The sequence below is a fragment of the Chiloscyllium plagiosum genome, unplaced genomic scaffold, assembly GCF_037043375.1.
Source record: "Chiloscyllium plagiosum isolate Xiang-an unplaced genomic scaffold, Cpla_swu_hap1 HiC_scaffold_26, whole genome shotgun sequence".
Classification (NCBI taxonomy): domain Eukaryota; kingdom Metazoa; phylum Chordata; class Chondrichthyes; order Orectolobiformes; family Hemiscylliidae; genus Chiloscyllium; species Chiloscyllium plagiosum.
In genome coordinates this window covers 25,914,182-25,935,900 of record NW_028270164.1, presented here as the reverse complement: position 1 = coordinate 25,935,900, position 21,719 = coordinate 25,914,182, and the positions used below count along the sequence as shown (strand labels likewise).

The window sequence follows — 21,719 nt, the reverse complement described above, 5'->3', positions numbered from 1 at the left end:
TCGAGTTTGTAATAAATTGCCTGAAAGTGTGGTGCCTGGAATGCATTGATTGAAGTGTTCAAGAGGGCAGTCAATATTTATTTAAACAGAAACTGTGGAGTATTATAGGTGAACAGTTGGATGAAGATGTAGACATGATGCTCGTTCAGACAGTTTGCACAGCAATAATGGGATAAATGGCAACCTCCTGAACTGAAACAATTCTGTGAAAATTTGATTTTATTGTTCCTTTCCTTGTACTTATGTATATTGGTGCCTTGTTTCCTGGATCACATTTGCACAGAAATTGTGCCACAATCTAAATTGGTTTCTGTGCCAATCTCACTGGTAGGAACTTATGCCCAAAATATATGTAAACACTCTTGTCCTAACTGAAATTTGGAAGCTGACGTAAAACAAGCCAAAATACAGTGTCGCTCACATGGATAATCATGTTATCTCCCGCCCAGATACATCATTCTCAGAGCCTCTGCTATTCCCTAGTTGTAAAGACTGATTAATTAGTTCACCTGAAGGAATGATTAGAGTCTGAAACACTTTGGGGACACCAAGACTGACAAGACTTCCAATGAAATGCAAAGCACATATCAGTAGGGAATGGTGAATCTCAGAAATGTTGATATCAGATAAATTTGGGCTGTGATATGCCTAATTTGTTAGTTTTAAATCTATGACATTGTTCAGTTACGCACTAATTTTCTTGATGAGAAAAATGATATGGTGCCTTGCTTACATAATAGTTGTGCTGAAACCTCCCAGGAAATTCTGAGAATTAAAACAATATGCTTGTTGTATTTTCAAAATTTTCTTTGAATTTAAGAGAATCTTCAAGCCTGTTAAAATGACAAAAATTCTGATATTTCTAAGCAGAATGCGGTCGGATGCTCCGTATCAGATTTTGGCACTTCCACCTGCTTGTGCTAAATATAGCTACTTGTACACCAACATCTCAATGTGCCTTTGCCTGAACTCCACAAGGTTTTCACAGTTATACATTTTGTTTTGTGTTTAACATGCGAGAAACCTTATAGCCTCCTCTGGTGAAGGTGCTCATTTGGTATCCAATGAAGAACAATTTTACTTTGAGGGCATTAGATTACCAATAACATGGTTGAGACTGTCACAAATTAATTCAAAGTTGGAGTCCTGCAGCCACAAGTATACCTGTGATCAAAACCAATCAATAAATAAAAGGCCAGGTCTTAGTACATTTTATTGTTAATCTTCCAGGGGATGTAGACTTTTCTGGCTCAACCAGCATTCATTGTCCATCTCTAGTTGTCTTTGAAAAGGTGATGTTGAGCTGCCATCTTAAACCATTGTAGTCTGTTTGTAGCAGGGACATCCACAATGCTGTTTGGAAGGAAATATCAGCATCTTGATCGAGAGACAGTTAAGGAACAGTGAAATATTTCCGAGTCAGGATGGTGAGCAGCTTAGAGAGGAACTTGAAGGTGGTGATGTTCCCATGTATTTGCTGTAAGTTTGTTTCTAAATGGTAGTGATTGTGGTTTGGAAGGAGTTGTCTAATGAGTCTTTATGAATTTCCTTGTAGATGGTACACACTGCAGCTACTGTGTACCACTGGTGGAGGCAGTAGATGTTTGTTGATGTAATGCTAATCAAGTGGACTGCTTTTCCTGAATGTCAATCATTGGGGGTTTCAGGGATGATGACGCTGTTGAATGTCAACAGGCAATGCTTGGAGTGGATCATTGTTGGAGTATTGGAGTGGATCATTGCCAGGTACTTGTGTGACTTGAATTTTACTTACCACTTGTCAGCTCAGGCCTGGATGTCAACCAGGTTTTGCTGCATTTGGACATGGACTGCTTCAATATCTGTGGAGTCCTGAACATTTTGTAATCATCAGCAAGCAATCCCATTTTTGATCTTATGTTGGGGTATTGTTTATTGATGAAACAGCTGAAGATGGTTAGGCCTAAGATGTAACTTGAGAAATTCCTGCAGAGATGGCTTTGAAGCTGTGTAGATTGACCTCCAACTACCACAACCATCTTCCTTTGTTCAAGGTTTGAGTCAATCCAGTGGAGAGTTGCCTCCTAATCCCATTGGCTCCAGTTTTACTGGGGCTTCCTTTTGAACCACTAGGTAAAAGCAGCCTTGATATCAAGGATAGTCAACTCACATTTCATCACTGCAGTTCAGTTGTTTTGCCCATATTTAACTTAAGACTGTAATGAGATAAGAAACTAAGTAGACGACAAACTAACCATCATAGAGCAGGTTGTTGCTGAGCAAGTGTTGCTTTGACGCATTTTACTGATGATTGAGAGTAGACTAATGGGGCAATTGTTGGCTGGGTTGCATTTATTCCTTTGTTGTGCATAGGACACACCTGACCAATGTTTCACATTATTGGGTAGATACCAGTGTTTCAATTCTACTGGAACAGCTTTGCTGGTGGTGAGGCAATTATGGATGATAAGTCTTCAATACTGTAGCTGGAATTTTGTCAGGGCCCATAGCCTTTCCAGTATTCAGTGCCTTCAGCCATTTCTTGATGTCAAATTGGTTGAAGGCTGGCATCTGTGTCACTGTGGTCTCTGGTGGAGATTGTGTATCATCCACTTGGCACTTTTAGCTAAAGATTATTGCAAATACTTAAGCCTTTTTTGTTGCATTGACATGCTGGGCTTCCCATGATTGAGGATGAGGATATTTGTGGAGCTGCTTGCTCCAGTCATTTTTTTAATTGTCCATCACCATTCATGACTGAAGTTCTGCCACATTCAGAGTTTGGACTGACCTGTGAATTGTGGAATCACCTAGCCCTATCCATCATTTGCTGCATATGATATTTGACACCCATGTAGACCTGTGTTTTAGCTTCATCAGTTTGACATCTCATTTTTAGGTATACCTGAGGCCATTCCTGGTGTGCTCTCCTGGGCTTTTTTTTTCAACCATGTCTTGATGGTTATGATGGAATGGGGATATGTCAGGCTCTGAGATTGCAGATTGTATTGGAGTACAAGTATGATGCTGTTGACAGCACATAGCATCTCATGGATGCCCCAATTTTGAGTTGCTAGATCTGTTCAAAATCTATCCCATTTTGCACAGCGGTAGTGCCACTCAACAAGGTGGAGGTAGTTGCAGTGTGAAATCAGAACTCCATCTTTGCAAGCACTGGGCAGTGATCACTCCTACAGTTACTATCATGGAGAGATGTATCTATGGCAGACAGATTGGTAATGATGAGGTCAAGTATGTTTTTCCCTTGTGATAGTTCCTTCACCATCTGCAACAGACCTAGCCTAACAGGTATGCCCTTTAGGACTGCCATCAGTTTGGTTAGTTGCAGCACTACTGAATCAATTTAGGTGAATGACAGTGAGGTCCTCTAAATAATGCATGTTCTCTGCTTTTGCCACCCTCAGTCCTTTCTTGAAATGATGCTCAATGTCGAGAAGTACTGATTTCACAGTGAGGGGATGTTGTTACATAGTAATGAACAGAAGGATTCTTTGCCCAAGTTTGACCTAATGGCATGTGACTTCATGGCTCCCAGAGTCAATTTTGAGAATCCCAAGGGCAGTTCCCTCCTGACTGCATACTTTCATGCTGCTAGGTCTGCCTTGCCAGTGGGACATACAAGGGAGGATGGCAGTGATGGTGTTGTCTAGGACATTGTAAGGAATGGTTCTGTGCTGTCAGGCTGTTGCTTGACTAATTTGTAAGGCAGATCTCCTAATTTCGGCGCTAGCTTCTACATGTTAGCAAGAAGGATTTTGCAGGCTGAACAGGATTTAGTTTGCCATTGTTGCTTCTGGTGCCTGGGTCAATGCAAGTTAGTTAGTGCATTTGTTTTTTTGAAACATTTTAGCAGTAAAATACAACTGAGTTGGCTAGGCCACTTCACAGGATAGTTTAGATACAATCACATTATTGTGTGGTAGGACCAAGTAATAATGGCAGATTTCCTTCACTAAATTCCAAACTTCTTTTTGAATTCAATATCCACCATTTGTGGGAGTGGGATTCAAACCCAAGTCCCCTGAGCATTAACTGGTTCTCCGGATTACTAGTGCAGCAACAATACCATTATGCTATCACCTTCCCTATTGCACCTTTCAATCTCCTGTCTCTTATCATTTCAGATTGTTTATTGGTATTTTGTGTCTTTTCAGCAAACGTCACTATGGTTTGTTTTGTGAACAGTTGCCATCAAGTTGAGAGATACGGTATTAAATTTCTTTGACATCTACTACATAAACACAGCCCACTACCTAAAGATTAATGCTGACTGCCCAAACAAAAATGTCCAAAAATGACCACAAACTGATAATGTCTGACAAAACAATTGTAACAGTTAGCTCCAGACCAGTTTTCAGAATTTGTCAGCAAGCTGATCACTGATTATATCAACTAAACAAACCACCGTTCCACAATCAGATCCAATTGTCTAGTTCACCAACCAACTGAACACAGTAGCAAAATACTCAGTGGTTTCCTATAAATACCATTTACACTTCACAATAGTTTTTCCTGCTGAGCTAAGATCTGTGTCCTGGTCAATTACAGAATACCAGTAACAGAAGCTCTGAGAACAGCATTTGAGAGGAAAGATTAACTTATCTAACAGTCACATCTGAAAAGGAAGAAGCAGTAAACAATGATAGAGGAAAAGATATTCTGTCATCTTAAGTACTATTTGCATCTCATCCAAAAATCACTCTCATTGACCTCTCCTCAAAAAAAAAACCCACTCTTAACCTCACTGTCCCTGTATAATATCCCCTATATCTGGGCCAGGTAAGGATACCATAAACAATACGGGTGAAGCAGATTTTTTTTATTTATAGCAATCTGATAGTTTCATAATCACCATTATTGCTGCTAACTTTTCCAATAAGATTTATTCACAAATTTTAACTTCCTCAGATGCAAAGATAGGATTTGAATGCAAGTTTCCAGATCATTAATCTAGGTCCCTGGAATATTTGACTTGTAAATACTGTACTGCCATTCCCCATTTCCTCTGTGTTTGCTGACCAAATTGACTCATGTTTCAGTAATGCCTCAATTTTAAAATTCCAATCAAAACCATCCAAAGTCTTATTGTTCCCTAACTTTGTAACTACCTGCAGCCAAGCAACAATTTCTGAAATAACTGCACTCTATTAGTTCTGGCATCTTGAGCATTAGAGCATTTTAATTGTTTTACAATTGACTGTTGTGCTTAAAAGCTACTCAAGCATTGAACTTTGGAAATCCCTCCATGTAAACCTACCTATCTCTCCACCTCTCTCTCTACTCTAAAGTGCTCCTCAAAATCTAAGCCAAGCTTTTGATTATTTACCCCAGTGATCTCCTTGCATGTTTCAGTGTCTTATTTTGTTTGAAACATGTACCATGTGTCACATTGGAATATTTTATTGAATTAAATACATGTTTTTTAAAAATAATTTTGTGGGCAGCAATCTGTCTGGAAGTTCATTCCCATGTTGATGACCCTTTGGCTTGTCAAAGGGCTTTAAAGCCCTTGAACAACCTTGCTAGGGATCTGCTCCTCACTGAGCATAAATAGCACAATGTAAATGGAGTAAGAAAAGAAGAGAAAAGCATACAGGGAGCTAGTCTGAAGCCTGAAGTCGAGTTATGTGAATGTTGGAAACACTTTCAAAGAAGCATGTGGAATAGACCAACTAGCACTGCTTAAGAATAATCTTTCGATAACACAATAGTAATGTTAGATGCTGGTATATCTCTGAATACCATGTGTTGTAGTACTTAGCATTAATAAGTTTTTTTCAAGGAGAGTTATAATGAAGCCTAAACCTGAAGGCAGTTCTTGACCATGCCTCCTCTACGACCAATCTGTCTTGAACTCAAACTCATGGATGTAGGCATAAAACCAAACAACAAAGCACTTGTTCAGGATATTTTCCTGATCTCTGTGTTTAAGTTTTTTTTATTTTGAGCCCATGTTCCGGAGTGCTACAACAATTTTAATTGAAAGAACCTTTTAAGATCATTTTACGGATACATGCTACAAATGCTTCTTCAGCCATGTCTTATAACTTTACTGTTGGCACTGAGGAATAGAGTCATGTCTTTCTTTGTACTGTCTTCAGCATTTGAATGCTTTCTGGGTGGATGCAGTATTTTTGGTTCAATTTGATTGAAGTGCTACAAAGCCTGATCATGACCTCTTTGGAAAAAATCCATAAAATAGTTTTTTTTTGATTTCTGCATTCTATTATGCAAATATGTTAAGAATCAAGTCTACTACAACGTTCCAATTTCATGTCTTACAAATAGTGATAAATTGTTAACTTTTTTATGGTGCTTCTTGAGCTAAGGATGTTGACAACGATCACAGAATGTTTCTGCTGTTCTGAAAAATATCTTTAACCTATACCTAAACCACTGAACATGTCAAGGAAAGCTGAGTTGACCATTATTGAAATAAAAACCAACACAAAATCAAGTCTAAGAACTATATTTGAGATAAAACGTTATGTCTCTGTTTAATCTTACAGAACACAGATAAATTTTACAGTGGCTATTGATTTCACAGCTTCTAATGGTAAGTGCTTAAACTTTTGATAACTTTCCACTACTAATTGAGTTTGTATCACTTATGCAGGTGGCAATGAGTTACTGAATTATGGTTTAAATCAAACAGTTGATTGTTTTTCCATGGATAAAGTAGACATTAAGGTACAATAAATATTTTATAATGGTTTAGAAAACCTTGAAAGTAAAATTGAAATCTTTACACAATTTTAATTCATCCATATGTAGTTTATTTATATTTGTTGTATAATTACTATGCTGCATTGGAAAGATGTTTCTACAATTACTGTTAAAGAGGGAGAAAAAATAAAGTCAATGTCAATGGAAAGAACATACAGTGCATTAGGCAGCATTAGGAATGAGCTTGCTTTCCTAATGCTGATGTTTTACAAAATTAAATATTGAAAATGTTTAGCAAAAGTTGTTAATAATTATCCACTGACGAGCATGTTTTGTTTGATAAATTGTTGATAGTTTGCTGCAAGTGGCTGGGAATACCCTTGAGGAAAGTCCGAGCAATGGTCTTTTATTTAAATAGTATAATTGAAACAACCACCCAAGAAGCTTGAGTAAAGATTGTTATTTGATCTTAAATTTGATAGAAATATGTTCTGCTGTTGTAATGATGGAAAGGCTGCTGTTTGTCTTAATGACAATCGACATGTGTTCAAAGTACGGATAATTCCCTTACAATTTATGCCAAGGGAAGATTTGATCCTTTGTGGCCAGGCACAGAAAAGATGGGATAAAAGCAAATTACTGTGGATGCTGGAATCTGAAACCAAAAGAGAAAATGCTAGAAAATCTCAGCAGTTCTGGCAGCATCTGTAAGGAGAGAAAAGAGTTGACGTTTCGAGTCTAACTGACCCTTTGTCAAAGCTACAAAAGGGGGAGAAATAGGGAGGTATTTATACTAGGCTGAGAAAAGGTGAGTCATGGCTCCAGAAGCAAAGGTAGCAATAAAGAGGTGATAATGACAGTGCACAGAGAGATTATATGGAGATTAGGAACTGTGAATGACCAAGGCTGAAGCTAGTACTGTGTGACAAGATATGTAGGGGATTGGGGGGAAGGGGTGAAGCAGAGGCAAAATGGAAAACAAGGGAGAAGGGTAGCAAAAAGGGAAGAGGAGAGAAAAAGGTGATGCGAGAGCGGAGCGAGAGAAAGAGAGACAATCAAGAAATAAGAAGTACAGAACAGTGAAAAAAAAAGATAAATAAAATAAATGAATTAAATTATCTGAAGTTGTTGAATTCACTGTTGAGACCGGCAGGCTGTAACGTGCCTAGTCGGAAGATGAGAAGTTGTTCCTCCAGTTTGCGTTGAGCTTCACTGGAACATTGCAGCCGGCCAAGGACAGACATGTGGGCATGGGAGCAGGATTGTGTGTTGAAGTGGCAAGCCACGGGACCTGATTGCGTACAGACTGAAGCTGCTCAGCAAAGCGATCACCCAGTCGGTGTTTTGTCTCTCCGATATAGAGGAGACCACATTGGGAGCAGCGAATGAAATAGACCAAATTGAAAGAGGTACAAGTGAAACACTGCTTAATCTGAAATGTGTATCTGGGACCTTGGGTGGTGAGCATGAAAGAGGTAAAGGGGCAGGTGTTGCACCTTCTGCGATTGCATGGGAAGGTGCCGTGTGTGATGGAAGAGGCGTTAGGTGTGATGGAGGATTGGACTAGGTTGTGATGGAAGAGGCGTTAGGTGTGATGGAGGAGTGGACTAGGTTGTAATGGGAGAGGCGTTAGGTGTGATGCAGGAGTGGACTAGGTTGTAATGGGAGAGGCGTTAGGTGTGATGGAGGAGTGGACTAGGTTGTGATGGGAGAGGCGTTAGGTGTGATGGAGGAGTGGACTAGGTTGTGATGGGAGAGGCGTCAGGTGTGATGGAGGAGTGGACTAGGTTGTGATGGGAGAGGCGTTAGGTGTGATGGAGGAGTGGACAACGTTGTGATGGGAGAGGCGTTAGGTGTGATGGAGGAGTGGACTAGGTTGTGATGGGAGAGGCGTCAGGTGTGATGGAGGAGTGGACTAGGTTGTGATGGGAGAGGTGTCAGGTGTGATGGAGGAGTGGACTAGGTTGTGATGGGAGAGGCGTTAGGTGTGATGGAGGAGTGGACTAGATTGTGATGGGAGAGGCGTTAGGTGTGATGGAGGAGTGGACTAGGTTGTGATGGGAGAGGCGTTAGGTGTGATGGAGGAGTGGACTAGGTTGTGATGGGAGAGGCGTTAGGTGTGATGGAGGAGTGGACAAGGTTGTGATGGGAGAGGCGTCAGGTGTGATGGAGGAGTGGACTAGGTTGTGATGGGAGAGGCGTCAGCTGTGATGGAGGAGTGGACTAGGTTGTGATGGGAGAGGCGTTAGGTGTGATGGAGGAGCGAGATGGAAATGTGTTGCTGGAGAAGCGCAGCAGGTCAGGCAGCATCTAGGGAACAGGAGAATCGACGTTTCGGGCATTAGCCCTTCTTCAGGAATGTAAGGGCTGATGCCCGAAACGTCGATTCTCCTGTTCCCTAGATGCTGCCTGACCTGCTGCGCTTCTCCAGCAACACATTTCCATCTCTGATCTCCAGCATCTGCAGACCTCATTTTCTCTTCGTGATGGAGGAGCGGACTAGGTTGTCTAGGACTAGGAGCAAAGAATAATCCTCTGCCATTTTTGCCAACTCCAACACGACGCCACCACTAAACACATCTTCCCTTCCCTCTCCCTTTCTGCATTCCGCAGAGATCGTTCCCTCCGGGACAACCTAGTCCACTCCTCCATCACACCTAACGCCTCTCCCATCACATACGGCACCTTCCCATGGATTCACAGTGGGTGCAAATAGAGTCAAGGTTCAAGCATCGAAGCAAATCACCTAAACCTTTGAATCAGACAAAATACACTTGAGTTCCATGCACTCCAGTGACACTCTGGAATATGGGCGATGGTCATTGGGGGATCTGTCCTAATGTGAACATAAGTTGCTATGTTAATGGTATTAATATAAGTCATTACAATTTCATAGGCATCTTGAAATAACATAGCCAACTGCCTTTTATTAAATGATTTTGTTTTAATAGATTGCTTTTCTTATTATTTGCCTCACCAGGAAATCCATCTCAGTCCACCTCATTACACTATATGAATCCTTACCAGATGAATGCATATGCAATGGCACTGAAAGCAGTGGGGGAAATCATTCAGGACTATGACAGTGATAAGATGTTTCCAGCTTTGGGATTTGGAGCTAAACTGCCTCCTGATGGAAGAGTTTCACATGAGTTTGCTTTGGTAAAATATTTTAATTTTCAGCTTTTATAATGTAAGATCTCATATGAGGAAAGACACTTGAAGTATGGATGGGAACAGGGCAGGTGTACAAAGCTTGAGTATACTTATTAGGGAAATAAAAAAATGGAGCAGAACTTGTGTCTCATAGATGCTCCACAATTCAATAAGATCTTGGCCAATCTTTTGCATCGATTTCATGTTCATACACTATCCTGCTAACTAATAGAACACAAAGAGTTAGAACCCAATGGAGGATAATGCTTGCATGAATTGATTAACAGAAAATTCTTGTTTCTTGTGAGTATGATTTCCTATTATGTACGTTTGGGCACCTTCAGGTCAATGTCCAAACTGCACTTCAATTCAGAGATACACTGAGGATATTTAGGGTTGCCAACACTGGGTGGATGGATTCCTGAACCTTTGATCACATGGGACTTTATCATAAGATGCTTGTTCATCTTGCACATATTATTGTATTTACCGTTAGCATTCCTGCAGGGACAAAGTTTCAGAAGTACTTAATTGGTTGTGAAGTGCTTCAAAATTAGAGAAAATGTCTCCACTTGTGTGTGTCAGAACTAGAAGCAATTGAAGTGTTTTCGCCCAAAATTGGTAAGAATGGGGAGTGCATTAAATCAAGTAGTAGTTCAAAAAAGAATATCGAAGCATTTCAATGGAAGCTAGATATGCATATGAAGAGAAAAGAATCAAAAGGTGTGCTCATTGGCTTGGATAAAGCAGAACAAATGCTGCAAAACCAAATTGGTTCAAGTGGCTTGTTTCTGTGTCATAGACTCTATGAAATTATGTGAAAAAAATCTATATAAATGGGAGTTGTTTCTTTAAAGGTAACATTTCCATTTTAATTATCGTTGCTCATTCTGGGTCTGAAAGAAAAGAAAATGCTCAATTGCAAGGTTTAATTGGGTATTGAGAATTTTTCCACAGGGTAAAAAACAAAATCGGAAAATGTTATCACTGACTCATGCTACTTGTTATAAGTTCAGTTGCATGTTCACGATTGACATTGGGAGAAGCCTGAGAGCAAATCAATGTTGTAGACACACAACTGGAGAATATGGACTAAAAATAAATCAATTAACAATAAGTCTGGGGAAAAGCAAATGTTTCCATATCTCAGTTACTGACACAATTCCTGGACATGCAGCCATTATTTTATGTTTACCTGAAGAGAAGTGCCTTTGATAATGTTGTCACATTTGCCAATTAGTGTAACAAGATGCTCTTCTTGCAAAATGTATTGAGATTAACATTATGCAGTGAACTGACAATCTTAAGATTTCATTAGGGGGACTGTTTTCAATCTGATGTTCATTTTAGCAGCTGATTAACTTTTCTCATTTGATTATGACAAGTTCAAGGGTACTTTTGTTGGAAATCCATTTAGTTTTTAACTACAGCATTTATGATAGAGATCCAAAATGCAAGACTCAGTAGTATTGCAAAGTCAAGGATCCTGAGATGCCTTGAAGTTTTATTCACACAACAGGAGTCCAGCCCTTAATCATGGTAAATGCATGGTTATGGGAAGAAGTTAGGTGCAAACTCGATAGGGTGAATGGCCTCTTGCCACACTGCAAGGATTCTGTACTTCTATAAATTTTACAGTAAAATGCAAAGTAGTAAAGATCAATTATTGTTGGTCATACCTCAAAATAGTGCCAAATTATTTCAGTATGTTCAGTGCCTTTCAGTAATAGTCTTTAAATAGATAGTTCTCCTATAACACCATAGTTGCATTCCAGCAAAACAACATTGCTTAATAGAAAATCACTTAATAGAAATAATGGGGCTTATTGGAAAAGTGGGGTTAGGGGCAGACCAGCAAAAAAATCACTTATGATCACTCAAAAGTCAACCAGAGGTCTAATACAAAGTATAGCACAGCCTGATTGAAGGCTGAAATCATATTTGTTAATGAAACAAAAATAAATTTAACACAGTACGTTTAAGAAATGTAAGAAAGCTGCTCTCTGTACAGTACTTCTCACAGAAAGGTGCTGTATCAGTACGGCACAAAGACCGGTGCTGACATCCCACGTGCACAGATTGGCACTGACAGCGCGCGTGCGCAGAACAAAGGGCATGAACCAATCCCCACTGGAATCATGCTATTGTGAACGGAGGTAAATGTACTTGAAAATATCGTTCCCTAATTCTTCAGTGACGTTGTAGCCAAATTTCACTGCCAAAACGCACGTTGTCCCAGAATTACCTGATACTGCTATTGAATTTTATAATAAAACAGCATAACAGTTGAAACATGAGCCAAACTGTCAAGTATATTGTACATTAAGAGGTGAATAAATGACAAATAATATTTTTACTTTGGGGCGGCACGGTAGCACAGCAGCACAGCCTCACAGCACCAGGTTCAATTCCAGCCTCGGGCAACTGTCTGTGTGGAGTTTGCACATTCTCCTCGTGTCTGCCTGGGTTTCCTTTTGGTGCTCTGGTTTCCTCCCACAATCCAAATTTGTGCAGGTCAGGTGAATTGGACATGCTAAATTGCCTATAGTGTTAGGTGCATTGGTCAGAGGGAAATGGGTCTAGGTGGATTACTCTTCAGAGGGTCAGTGTGGATTGGTTGGGCTGAACGGCCTGTTTCCACACTGTAAGGAGTCTAATCTAATCTTTAGCGAAAAATAAAGCCAGGATCTGAAACAAATACCAGGAAAAAACCCTGAGATTCACACTAATCTTCAATTGTGTTTTATTTCCTCTTAATATCTTTACAGAATGGCAACCCTGACAACCCATATTGTAATGGTATTGAAGGAATTCTTGAAGCATATCACAGGAGCCTCAAAACAGTGCAGCTTTATGGACCAACAAACTTTGCACCAGTGATTAACCATGTAGCAAGGTAACATCAGCAGCTCTTCAGCGTACCATTTTAACAGTCTTGACTTTTTTCCGATGTATGTGTAAATCAGAAATTTATTTGACTCCCTCGTTTAGAAATTTTGGTACAAGATAATACACAGATTAAAAAGACTTTGTGAATCTGTTGACTTATTGAGCACCACAGGAATTAAATTAACGCTGATTAATGTTTTCCAATAAATCATGTTTTCTATCAAATGTCACAGTCTGAGCGAAACCAGCAGATCATTATGTTGGTAAATGTTGTAGTGCTTTGAGTCCTTTAAACAATGCTAATGATGAAAAGAGAAACACATTTCCGTAGACCTGCATTCGAACTTATGTATTAGTGGAAAAATCCTGGTATTGTTTAAGTTACACCATCGATATTTACTAAAACATTTCTTACATGCACTTCCCTTGCAAGAGCTTTTATCACAAATTATGGTCACATTTAATTAGGAACTTAGAATATTAGCAGTTGCCAGTCACATATGTTTTGATGAACCAATTGAATCACTCAAAATATTTACCAATTTTATTTCAAATATTAATATCTGTAATAGATATTACATAATAGATAGTTACAAGGTAAGACCTTAAATAAACTAAACCACACATTTTATAATTTTCACAAATGGTCATTCAGTAGTTTTGCATGTGAGTAGATTAGCAAGTGGAAATGTTGGTGAGATTGGAGCTTGGTAATCGTACAAAGTCAAGGACATTGAGTGTCACATTCCACTGGGTCTTTCCCTCATAGAGCTGCGAGAGTTTGCAGTTGTTTACTTACATACATCTGAAAAAGCCCTAATTCTGGTATTCTTTTCACCAGAACTATACTCCTGACTAAGGGGGTTCTCATGACTCTGTTCTAGGAGAACTTCTTTTCTCCATTCACATGTTAAGACTCACTATCAGCACTCATGGTCAACTGGACCATAGTTCCATTGCTGGAGGATGAACACCATTATCATAGATTCTGGAATCTCACCTTCAAATGCTCTCCATCCAAGACTTCCTTTCCCAGTGATGTTAGACTTGAGAGTAAAGGATTAATTATACATTTGCTCCAAAGGTACCACTGGGGAGGTGTGAGAAGTGTTGTATCATAGTGAGATCAGATCATGGTTAGATTGGAGCAGGGTCAATAAAGCTGCAGCAGCATGTCCGCTTTCATAATTCCTTCTAACAGTTTTATGTAGCCTGCTAATGATCGCTCACAAAAGTTTAGACATTGCATTTCTTTAGAGGCAGCTGCCCACTGCCATCCCACTGTCTCCCATAGCTACCTTCGCTACAGCTCGTAGTCACACCCTACGTCCTGCAAGGACTCCATCCTGTTTTCCCAGTTCCTTCACCTACATCACATCTGTATGGATGATGTCACCTTCCACAACAGCGGTGCTGACATGGCTTACTTCTTCCATGACCATGGTTTCCTGCACACTGTGGTCGAGGGAACCTCAACTGCATCTGACCTATCACCCAGCCTTGCCCCTTTCCATCAATCATATCAGTGTGATCAGGTTCTCTTTTCCTCAGTTTTCATCCCACCAGTCTGTACATTCAAAGAATCATTCTCCTCCATTTCAGACAACTATAGCAGAAAACCATGTAAAACACATCTTCCCCTCATTCTCTCATTTTCATTTTGCAGGGATTGCTCCCTCCAGGACACTCTTGTCCATTCCACAACTACCAACACCAGAACTCATCCTCTCCACGCATCTTCCTATATAACCGCAGAAGATACAACACCCTTCACTCCCTCCCCACTCACCATCCAATGGTCGAAACAGTCTTTACAGGTGAAGCAGCGTTTCACCTGTATCTCCTCCAATCTTCTGTATTGTATTCACTGTACCCAATGTGGCCTACTCTACATTGGAGAAACCAAATACAGACTGGGGGACCACTTGCGGAACCGTCCCCCCCATCTGTACGCAAGCATGCCCTGACCTTTCTGTAGCTAGTCATTTTAGCACAGTGTCCTGCTTGAATGCCTACATGTCTGTCCTTGGCACGTTGCAGTGTTCCAGTGAATCACAGCGCAAACTGGAGGAACAACATCTCATCTTCAGAGTAGCCTTCTGGACTTAATATTGAGTTCAACACCTTCAAAATATGAACCAACTCCCATTTATTCCCTTTCTTTTAGCTTGTTACATTCTGTTATCATGTCCTCTCTCTCCCCTTGCCGGTTCCAGTAAGACTGTCTGTCCTTTCAGGTCTGGCAGGTAGACTCACCACTATGCTGCCATTCTCACATTATGATCACTTTATCTGAAGTATCAACATCATTTCTCCACGATCACCCTACATCCACTACCCTCACTCACCACCCTCCCCCCCCACACCCCGCTACAGCGTAAATGCTGTCCCTTCCACACTTCAGCTCTGGCGAAGAGTCATCTAGAGTCATCTAGCTTGCTGTCTCTCCATGGATGCTCTCTGTGATTTCTAGCATTTTCTTTTTTCAGTTTCACACAAGATTTCCTTCAAATGCTTTTGGAACTTTAGAAACAATGCTATTGGATCCTGAGATCAATCTCATCATCAACACTGCCAATTCCTTGGACTAATATCCTTATTCTTGCACAGTTCTGATTCATTTGGCAATGCCATTGGCAATTTGCTAGTTACGTCAACATTTTCTATTTTAACTCGGGTATTTTCGAACAAATGGTTAAAAATTCCAAAATGTTTGCTCCCCTTTTATAAAATAATCACTGAAAGAAGGTCACAATCAATCCAAATGGCATAGCTTATATTAAGATTGTAACATCACCATTACAAATCACCAATTCAAGGTTTAAATAAGGAGAATGAGTGCACACAAAAGATAAACCTTGAAACGTACGGTGATGAGTTAGCCTATTGTGCTGATTGACTGAAGTAGTACACTGTATGAATGGTCCAATAAGTACAGGTATACAAAATCAAACTGTAAGAATGGAAATGTCTCATTTGTACAGTAGAGAATATTTTCCTGAGATTGGTTTGAGGTATGTTATTGATTTAATATATTGAGGATTCTGCTTTAATAGCTGATTTAGACATGGTCACTATAGAGTGGGAAACTATTCTATATATTTCTTTCAAATCCAGTACTAAAGTAAAATCATCTTCAAAACTTAAAAAAACAAACTGAAATTTGTGTGTAACTGGACTACAGAAATATTAACAGGGCGGCACGGTGGCACAGTGGTTAGCACTGCTGCCTCACAGCGCCAGAGACCCGGGTTCAATTCCCGACTCAGGCGACTGACTGTGTGGAGTTTGCACATTCTCCCCGTGTCTGCGTGGGTTTCCTCCGGGTGCTCCGGTTTCCTCCCACAGTCCAAAGATGTGCAGGTCAGGTGAATTGGCCGTGCTAAATTACCCGTAGTGTTAGGTTAAAGGGGTAAATGTAGGGGTATGGGTGGGTTGCGCTTCGGCGGGTCGGTGTGGACTTGTTGGGCCGAAGGGCCTGTTTCCACACTGTAAGTAATCCAAATCGAAATCTAAATTAACCTCAGTAGCTTAGTTAAATGAAGTATGCACAAATTCTCAAAAAATTTCGATTAAATCTAAATTGTGCCAACTGTAACTTTATATTTTCAGTTTTGAATCGTAATTGACCTACTAAATGAAGTTTGCTAAACTTCAACCAGCCAATTAAATTCTACTTTTGTTGCAGTAACTATACATCCCTATTTCACCACTTAGAGAATAAAGAAATGGAAAAATCCAATTTCAGCACAATTCAAGTTGGGTATTACCCAATTGGTTAAATTCCCAATTTTTTCCCAGCTTTACTGTAATAGGGCTGTCTACATTTTCCTTTAGCTCTGTCGAACTTGGAGATAGTTATCCTTCACTTCAAGCATTTTTGTCTGTCATAGGTGTTTCAGTGAATTCACTGTCATTTAGACAGCGTTACAATTAAGACTGGTTCATTGATTCGTCAAATTTTGTATAATATACTTAGCAGTCTACTAGGTCTTACTCCATTATGGCTATTAATAGGCATCTGTAGGCTGTTCCTATGGAACAAAAAGTATTTTGCTAAATAAAAGTCTTTAGACAGGGATCCCAAGCACTGTTGTGATCAACCTTGCAATCGGTAGTCTGGACAAGTATCCATTTCATGTGTTTACAGTCCCTTATTTTAAGAGGATATTAGAGGGGCTTCTGATGAACAAAAGTCTTCTGAATTGATCTCCTGATTGGCATCTATATCAAAGTTGATGTAACCTTCTAAAGTACAATTGCATAAAACTGGCTGTTTGATTAATGAGAACGGCAACACTATATTTCCTTGCAGTCCATTTTTGATTAACTGGCTTCAGGCTAGAAGCTTCCAGTGGTCAGTTTTCTAAGAGCTGACAGTTTCCCACATAGTCATAAAAAGATGGCCTGTGTTGAGCAGACATTTTATGGGTTGAGAGTAAGGTTACAATGCCCCTCGAGAAGTCTGAGTTCAAAACATGTTTTCTCTAGGGACTTCAAATGGCAGTGACACTGGAACAGCAAAATAAAAGGTTAGCATTTCTTAGATCTTTTTAAACAAATTACAAATCTTATTAGTATCAGAAGGTAGTGCACTATAAAGTATATATTGATACAAATTGTGATTTGTCATTTTTGACTTCATGGAGCCTCAAGCAAGTAGTGTAACTGTGGTTCCCAGTAATATAACTGATTCTGCATTTAATTTAGTATAACTCCACACATTCTTAAGTGTTTGGGAAGATAGTAGCAAAGAGGTTAGAGGGAAAACAAGGAATACCACATTATCAAGCTCCAACATGTGCCATCAAATGTGCCAAACAATCTCATTGCCAGAAGCAATATAATTCCAGCTCATATTTTGCTTGTTTCTCTAATGAACAGTGTTTTAAATCAGAGAAAATAAAGCCTTCATGGTATTCAAAAGCAAAATACAGTTTAAAAAAGGTTCATTTCCAGATGTTTTGTCACCCTACTCAGTAACATCTTCAATGGGCCTCCAGGCAAATCAGTATTGATAATTCCTGCTTTCTGTTTATATGTTTGGGTTGGTCATGTAATTTCATGTGGTGACATCATTTCCTGTGGTGATGTCATTTCCTGTGCTTTTTATCAGGGGGTGGTAGATGGAGTCTAACTTGATGTGTTTGTTGATAGAGTTCCGCTTTGAATGTCATGCTTCTAGGGATTCTCGTGCGTGTCTCTATTTGGCTTGTCCTAGGATGGATGTGTTGTCCCACTCGAAGTAATGTCCTTCGTTATCTGTATGTAAGGATACTAGTGAGAGAGGGTCATGTCGTTTTGTGGCTAGTTGATGTTCATGTATCCAGCTGGTTAGTTTTCTGCCTGCATGTAGCATCCAGAACCTCAACCTGAGCTACAAATCTTTTCAAAACTTGCTAACAGTTTAAAAAAACCTTACAGCACGAAGTATTTATCTTTTATGCATAATCATAGTAGTAACTTGTAATGCTGTAAAATCAAAGATTGAAGAATTTTAAGGGTTAAAGATTCCTTTGTCTCAGGAGCTTGGTATTCAAGGCTACTGCTCAAAGTTACCATTGTCATTACACAAAAGATGTAACAATGAGAATAGTTAACAAAGTTTTCCAAACAAAATCTTTGAAGTCAAAAAGTACGGGAAATGCTCAGCAGGTCTGGCAGCATCTGTGGAGAGAAATCAGAGTTAATATTTCAGGTGAAGTGACCCTTCCTCAGAACCGTTCTGAGGAAGGGTCACTCGACCCAAAACATTAACTTTGCTTTCTCTCCACCGATGCTGCCAGACCTGCTGAGCTTTTCCAGTAATTTCTATTTTCGTCATTGATTTACAGCCTCTGCATTTCTTTCAGTTTCTAACATCATAGAAGTCTTGGGAGGCAGAAACATAATTTGTTTTCATTAAATTGATACAGGTGCTATATTATTTTGAAACTTCATTCCATCCCGAATGCAAATTAACATGAATTGTGTCCATGAACATGCATTTACAAAGAGAAACTGACTATTGCAAGCTGACACCTGAAAGAAATACCAACTAAGTAATTTACATGCATATTAATAAATGTTCTCATGTTTAGATGTGGCATGCACAAATATACTGGGATCTGAGACACAGAACTTGTTATAAGCATTAAATGACAATAGCGTTAAATATCTTGTATCTTTAACAATCTCAAATAAGTAACCTTTTTAAAAACTTCAGTCATGAAATTACTTTTGACTTTTAAGGCAACTTTTGATACACTTAAATTGGTCCCTGCTTATGTCACAGATATTTTATGTTGCAAGTCTGAAATTTCTGATGCGAGATCTTCTGCAGTAAACACAGTCAGGGTATGATCACAATGACAGCATCTATTGGTCTGTAACCAGTCTAAGCTATTATTCCTGATTTGATGTGTCTGTGTGGTCTCTAGAGAGAATGCCTATCCATACCAATAGATCCATTTTCAATATTATCATATTGGGCATTAAAGAAAAAAATTGAATTATCCTCAAATCTTGAATCTCAGCCAGTCATTCATATCTGGAGTGGTTTAAAAAGTAACAATTATGAACTTTCTCAATAGGATACCTCTCCAAACTGGTCCACTACCAAGTTGGTTTCTTCAGATGTAATTATGTTTTGTACAGAAGCTGCAAGGTTTTGCCAAAGCATCTTAGCAGCAGATTAATCTTATAACAAAACGTTAATATTAACGTACCTCAGAAAAATTCTGGACATATCTTTTGGCATTGTTATTATTGGATAGTTGGATAAAATCAAAAATCAAAAATGTTAATTCCAGATCAATTGATGTTTTGCAATGGCTAAAACAATCCCTTTCTATTATTTCTACAGTTACCATCACTACTGCCTCCAATAATCTCAAATATATCCCTTTTTAGCAATATTTTGAACTTTTGTTTTGTTTATTAATGTTGTAAGGTGCATAAGTAATCTGTCTAGATTTCATTTTTTCTGTTGGAAACATCAGACTGCTTGACATATCTTTCAGTCTGAAGTGGTGACTAATTTGCATGCAAAGTTATGCAAATTGTTTTCTGTATTTTGTCTGGGCAAAATGTTTTAACATTCTCTCAATCTCAAAAGCATGGGAATTCTTGGTCCAGCTTAACAAGGAATTGATTACAGCAAATTTTCCTGCCTCTGTGGTCAATGGAATCAGCATGATGCTGCAGGCAATTTGGCCTTTTGCCCACTCCTTACTTTGCCTTTGCTGTGAGTTTTTTTCATAAAATAGTAATACCGCCATTACAAATGTTAAACCTGCATTATATATTTCCTTGAATTAGTATCTTGTTGCTCCTATATAATTTGACCAATATCTCGGTATATTGCAATACGCTGTCAGGACAGTAACAGTAAGACACTACGATACTAATCCTCCCATTGCCAATGTATACATTTCTCCTAACTTTTACAAGGGATACTGAAAAGCAGTGTGGTAAGACAGATCCTTACTTTTATTCTTTGTGTTGGGCATCAGGAGCAAGGCACAGTATTTGTTGCCTGACCCTAAAGATCCCTTGAGGGTGGTGAGCCACCACCTTTTTTAAATTGCTGCAGTTCAAGTGTAGCAACAGTGCTGTAAGGAAAGGAGCCCCAGGATTTTGATCACGTGACAGTAAAGATAAGATTCCATACAGTGTGGAAACAGGCCCTCATCAGTGTTGGTGATGTTAAATTAAGAAAGTAACCTAAACCCTAACCTTTTCTTATTTCAAAGATAATGTGAGGTCATAGGGTCATAGAAATGTACAGCATGGAAACAGACCTTTCAGTCCAACCCGTCCATGCCGACCAGATATCCCAACCCAATCTAGTCCCACCTGCCAGCACTTGGCCCATATCCCTCTAAACCCTTCCTATTCATATACCCATCCAAATGCCTTTTAAATTTTACAATTGTAACAGCCTCACCACTTCCTCTGGCAGATCATTCCATACATGTACCACCCTCTGCATGAAAAAGTTGCCCCGTAGGTCTCTTTTATATCTTTCCCCTCTCACCCTAAACCTATGCCCTCTAGTTCTGGACTCCCCGACCCCAGGGAAAAGACTTTGTCTATTTATCCTATCCATGCCCCTCATGATTTTATAAATCTCTATAAGGTCACCCAGCGAAAACAGCCCCAGCCTATTCAACCTCTGCCTATGGCTCAAATCCTCAAACCCTGGCAACATCCTTGTAAATCTTTTCTGAAACCTTTCAAGTTTCCCAACATCTTTCGGATAGGAAGGAGACCAGAATTGCATGCAATATTCCCACAGTGGCCTAACCAATGTCCTGTACAGCTGCAACATGAACTCCCAACTCCTGTACTCAATACTCTGACCAATAAAGGAAAGCATACCAAACGCCTTCTTCACTATCCTATCTTTCAGGGAGCTATAAACCTATAGTCCAAGGTCTCTTTGTTCAGCAACACTCCCTAGGACCTTACCATTAAGTGTATAAGTCCTACTATGATTTGCTTTCCCAAAATGCAGGACCTCACATTTATCTAAATTAAACTCCATCTGCCACTTCTCAGCCTATTAGCCCATCTGATCAAGATCCCTTTGTAATCTCAGGCAACATTCTTCGCTGTCTAGGAACATCGTGATGGTCTTCCCATGCATCTGGTCATCATGTGCATCTAAGTGGGAGAGGTTCTGGGTTTGGAAGAAGCATTGCTGAGTTATTGCCATGTGTTTTGTATAGTACGTGCTGCCGCCACTACATAGCTGATGGAGGGAGTGGATATTTAAGTTGGTCAATAGGGCGCCAGTGTAGCAAACTGCTTTGTCCTGAATAGAGTGATGCTTCTTGAGTGCTGTTGGATTCACGTAGGCAGTGGATACTCCATCACACTCCTGACTTTTGCCTTGCAGACAGTTAACAGGCTTTTGGGGAGTCAGGAGATAACTTACCTAATCTGGAATTCCCTGTCACTCATCTGCTTTTGAAGACAGATCTTTATGTGGCTAGTCTAGTGCAGTTTCTAGCCAATGACAATCC

General features: G+C 39.6%; 1 protein-coding gene across 3 annotated transcripts in view; it reads left to right on the top strand.

Annotated features, from left to right (window-relative positions):
* The window catches only part of LOC122563195 (copine-8-like), a 664,955-nt gene that overhangs the window by 557,428 nt on the left and 85,808 nt on the right, over positions 1-21,719 (top strand). For all 3 annotated transcript variants that reach the window (XM_043716737.2, XM_087973593.1, XM_087973594.1), the window contains exons 15-17: positions 6,510-6,556; positions 9,647-9,828; positions 12,591-12,718. In XM_043716737.2, the coding sequence (XP_043572672.1) occupies positions 6,510-6,556; positions 9,647-9,828; positions 12,591-12,718 (357 nt within the window). The remainder of the gene's footprint in view (positions 1-6,509; positions 6,557-9,646; positions 9,829-12,590; positions 12,719-21,719) is intronic.